Source organism: Crocuta crocuta, unplaced genomic scaffold, assembly GCF_008692635.1.
Source record: "Crocuta crocuta isolate KB4526 unplaced genomic scaffold, BGI_CrCroc_1.0 scaffold13, whole genome shotgun sequence".
In the NCBI taxonomy this organism is placed as follows: domain Eukaryota; kingdom Metazoa; phylum Chordata; class Mammalia; order Carnivora; family Hyaenidae; genus Crocuta; species Crocuta crocuta.
The window spans coordinates 850,865-855,764 of NW_027530007.1; the positions used below are offsets into that span (position 1 = coordinate 850,865).

Here is a 4,900-nt window from a genome sequence, read left to right on the forward strand (position 1 = left end):
ACACCTGGGGGAGAGGGGTGGGTGAGGGACCCAGGCGGAGAAATCCAGAGTGGGGCGGGCTAGGGGTTTCGCAAGTGCGCCGGGGTGGGGTGGCTGGGGGAGGCATCAGGGCCCTAACCCGACCCTCCTACCTCCGCCCCCCAGATCTCCCACACCTTCACCGACTATGGGCCCGGTGTCCGCTTTGTCCGCTTCGAGCATGGGGGTCAGGACTCCGTCTACTGGAAGGGCTGGTTCGGGGCCCGAGTGACCAACAGCAGCGTGTGGGTGGAGCCCTGAGTGACCCCTCCTCCACCCTCAGCCGCCTTGGAGGGGCAGAGGCCTGGGGTAGATAAACCTTAGTCCGTAGCATCCTCACTTCCCATCCCGCACCTCCACCCGCACCCCCACACACTCCTCTCCTGCCCCGTACTCCAAGCTCAGCCCCCACACTGGGAAGGAGGCGTTTTGTTGGCATATTTTTGCATCTGGAAATAAGATGGGTGAGGGTATGGGCCTGGGTTGGGCCCACCGCTGAATCCCCTGCACCTAGTACAGTGCCTGCCACAAAGCAGGCACCTAATAAATATTATTTGTCCGAGGAAGGAATGAATGAACAAACGGATGAATGAACACCGCTCCCTTTGCATCCTTCTCCGTCTCTTGAGGGCCCCTGGCCCAGCCTGGAAAAATACTTGGTGACTCTCCAGCTGCTCCGGTTTCCAGAGGCCCTTGGGCCGGTGCAGAGCCAGCCAGGCCCCGGGCTGGCTGGACAAAGGCTGGGATTGTGAGGCCAAGGAGTGGGGAGCTGGGCCTGGCGCCTGACTGACACCCAAGCTGCCCAGAGGCCAGAATAGGGTGTTGTGTGTGTGGGTTGCCCTCCAGGCCTCTCCTGATCCCCCTCCTGTTCCTTTCTGAGGGCAGGATGGTGGGTGGCAGCAGCATCTCACTTAGGATGCGAATTCTCCTGGGCCCAAGGGGTGGATGGGGTTGGGCAGATGGGGGTGGTGGCAGCCAGGGGAGTGGCTTGATGTCCCTCCCTGGCCTGCTGATGGATTGAACAGGAGCATCTGGTCTCTGGTCATTTCCTTCCTTCCTTCCTTCCTTCCTTCCTTCCTTCCTTCCCCTTAAAAATGCTTTATTTATTTTTGAGAGAACACAAGTGGGGCAAGGGGAGAGAGGGGAGAAAGGACCCAAACCAGGCTCTGCGCTGACAGCAGTGAGCCCAGTGTGGGGCTCAAACTCATGAACCACAAGACCATGACCCAAGCCGAAGTTGGATGCTCAACCGACTGAGCCACCCTGGTCTCCGGTCATTCTCTAAGCTATGCCCAGGGGCGGGCTCTAGCCTTGTTTTGAGGAGAGAGGGCAAGGGGGTAGTGCCAGGCCCCTTTTTTGGCCTCTCCAGCATCTCTCAAGGCCAGCCCCTCCCCAGGACTCTCAGATTGCCGTGCTCAGGGTGACTGAGGGTCTCCCCACAGCCTCTCTCCTCTAGAAAACGGTGACCAATAAAATCTCACTGCTCCCCACCCTGCCCAGCTTTCCTTTGATTCTGAGCCCTGCTGCCACCTGCTGGTCAGGTGGGATTGCAGGTTTTAAAAAATATTTTTAGTGTTTATTTTTTGAGAGAGAGAGAGATAAGAGTGTGAGCAGGGGAGGTACAGAGAGAGAGGGAGATACAGAATCCAAAGCAGGCTCCGAGCTGTCAGCACAGAGCCTGAAGCAGGGCTTGAACCCACAAGCTGTGAGATCATGACCTGGGTCGAAGTCAGCTGCTCAACTGACTGAGCCACCCAGGCGCCCCGGATTGCAGGTTTTAAGCTGGGGTCTGCCTGCTCGTTCACTGGTTTGTTCATTCACATTCACTCCCCAATCCTGAAGCCCCAGTCCTCGGGGCAGGCCCTGTGCAGGGCCTTGAGATTCCAGGGGTGAGGAAGACACTTCTTGTCCCAGGAAGAGGGGCACTCGGGGGCCTGGGGGGCCTCCGGTCTACAAGTGGAGGAGTAGTCCCAGCTCTGGGGACTGACAAGGGAGACAAAACCCTGAGAACTGTCCGTCTGAAGGCAGAGGCACAGTCCCTGCCCCATGGGCACCCTCCGTCCTTTCTAGGGGATTTCACAGTCCGGGGTGGGGGTGGGGGGCTGGGAAGACACCATTCACACCTACCGGAGTTGCCAGTGGGGTTGCAATGCCTTGATGAGTTTGATGAGAGCCATGAAGGAAGAGGGCTGCTCCCCACCCCCAGTGAGCTTCCAGGTTTACATGAAGGTGTAAGAGGCGAGGCGGTGCTCTGGGGTGATGGACTAGGATGGGCATGTGGGGGGGGGATCTCGTGAGAATGAGCTGGGGGTGGACTGGGCCCCTTCTGGGGCTACACAAGGAGGCTGGAGGTGCCTCGAGCATGAGAGGCAGGCGTTGTGTCCAGGTGCCTGTAAGGACTGGCTGTCAGGGCTGGGATGGGGGGCATGGAAGGTGACATTCAGAACAGAGGTCCGTGATGGGTCTGGGGCTCTGGGCTGGAGATCTAGGATTGGCAGTGTGTGTGGCCAGCAGCCAAAGCCACTGCTGAGGGCTGGGAACAAATGCAGAGTGAAGCAGGAGAGGGCACAGAGAAGCCTCAGGCTCTAGGGCTGTGGTGGAGGAGACCACAGCAAGGCCACCTATAGCAACCGTCTGCTCTCAGAGGATGGAGCCAGGAGCCCAGAAGACCAGATCCTCCACCCTGAGGCCCCAGGGATGGGACAGAGGAGACCTGAGGGCTCAGATAATGGAGTGCTCCAGACCCACTGTCCCTGAGGGACAGTCACGAGAGGGACATTTGGGTACACGGGTGGTATTCAGCAGACAGCAGCTCCCGAGTCATCCAAGAGCTGATGCTTCTGGAGGGGGTGGGCCAGCAAAGCACTTGCGCTGGGCGCTGTGTACTCAGTGTGCACAGGGCACATCCCGTCACAACACCTCCATGACCCAGTCGGACATGGGGAAGGGGGAGAGGGCATCCTTACCCCTGTCGTCCATGAGGATACTGAAGAGCGGAGACTTCGCAGATGATACGCCGACTAACTGGAGAAGCACAAGTTTCAGCCGAGGTGCAACGGGTTCAGAGTGTGCCCTTAATCCCTCAGCTTTATTGTCCCTACCTGCCCGCTCCCCTCCAGCCTCCGTTATAGGACCGCACATATCAGCTTCAAGGGAAGGGAAAACCTTCAAGGGAAGGTTCCAAGGGAAAGAGCCTACGCTGTCCAGCAGGGGGCGCCTCAGAGCCCTCTCTGGACAGTGGGGAGTATAGATTCAATGGCACTTGAACATTGGCTAAAGAGAGAGAGACACATGTTCCTGAAGGTCCTTTCTAATCAATCAGTGCTTATTGAGTACCAACTATCTTCCAGGCAGAGCAAAAACAGACGAGGACTCTGCCCCCTGGAACATACAGTCTAGACAGAAAAGCTTTTAAAAAACCACTATACAAATGAATAAGGTAATTATTTACATGATAGAGCACTTAACATACATACCAGGTAATACTTTGAGAGCTTTATATATATTGATTCATTAAGATAACTGTATGGAGTGGAAATATCATTACTTCCATTTTTATAGATGAGAAAACTGAAGCACAGAGAGGTTAAGCCATTGGCCTGAGGCCATACAGCTAATACGTGGTGGAACTGGAATTCTACTCAGTCACTCAGGCACTTGACTTCTACGTGAAGTAAACGAGCTAGAAAGTGAGGGTAGTCACTTTGGTCAACGTGACCAGGGAGGACTTCTTTGAGGAGGGGACATTTGAAGGATGAGGAGAAATCAGCCATGCACATATCTGGGGGAAGAGCATTGTAGGAGCAGTACGTGCAAAGGCCCTGAGGTGGGAATGAACTCATTTACAGATTAGAAAGTCTGGAGCTCAGGGAGCAAGCAGGGAAGTGGTTTGACGTGAGGTGGGCATGGAGGCAGGCAATCCTGAGAGTTTCCTGAGCACGCTGTTGTGTGCTCTGACATACAAGGTTTAAATGCCTTCTTAAAGCCTTTGCTGTATCCAGTAGGAGCTGAGAATGGGGAGTTAGACGTGAGCAGCTTACAGTCCGGGTGAAGAAACCCCATTTCCCAAGAGTAACAGGATGAACAGGATGCTGATAACCACAGCGATGGGGATAACAGGCATCCATCGGGACCTGGTGGGAGCCAGTTCCTGCGCTAAGCACACAGGCTCGTTTAATCTGCTCAGTGGCTCCCTCTGGTGGACATAGACACTTCCTTTTTTTTTTTTTTAATATTTTTATTTATTTCTAGGAGAGAGACAGAGACAGCGTGAGCAGGGGAGGGTCAGAGAGAGAGGGAGATACAGACTCTGAAATAGGCTCCAGGCTCTGAGCTGGCAGTCAGCACAGAGCCCGACGTGGGGCTCGAACCCACGAACCGCGAGATCATGACCTAAGCGGAAGTAGGACGCTTAACCGACTAAGCCACCCAGGCGCCCCATAGATACTTCCTTTTTATATGAAAGAGTTTAGACTCTGAGATGTTGGCTCAGGGACATACAATGAGTAAATAGTTGTGGCTTTCCAGTTTGGAAATCTGGCTCACTACGGCACAGGGTCAAAGATGGGCACGTGCCCAGAGCAGGGGCAGGAGCTAGAGATTTTGAGGCGAGGAAGAGTGGAAGCCCTGGTGACGGAGTGTGGGGACCCAGGCCTTCTAAGCCTATTCTTGATTGCCCCAGGTGGAAGGAGGGGATGCTAACTGTTTCTGAGCCATTTTAGTTAAGAGGTTGAGGTAGGTAAAATGAATTTTCTTTTCGATTTCTTGGTCTAACTCTCTACTTAGTAATTTTTGCAATAGAAAAAAAAAGTTCTCCTCTCCCTCTCTGATTTATTTTCTTTGTAAACCTGGAGTTTTGTATGCGCGTTAGGTTTACTAGCGG

The 4,900-nt window shown here is 54.5% G+C and overlaps 1 protein-coding gene across 1 annotated transcript in view; it reads left to right on the top strand.

Moving 5' to 3' along the window:
* The window catches only part of FBXO2 (F-box protein 2), a 6,099-nt gene extending 5,487 nt beyond the window's left edge, over positions 1–612 (top strand). Inside the window, exon 6 of the mRNA XM_077763804.1 lies at positions 145–612. Coding sequence (XP_077619930.1) covers positions 145–279 — 135 coding nt within the window. The 3' untranslated portion in view covers positions 280–612. The remainder of the gene's footprint in view (positions 1–144) is intronic.
* The last annotated feature ends 4,288 nt before the right edge of the window (positions 613–4,900 follow it).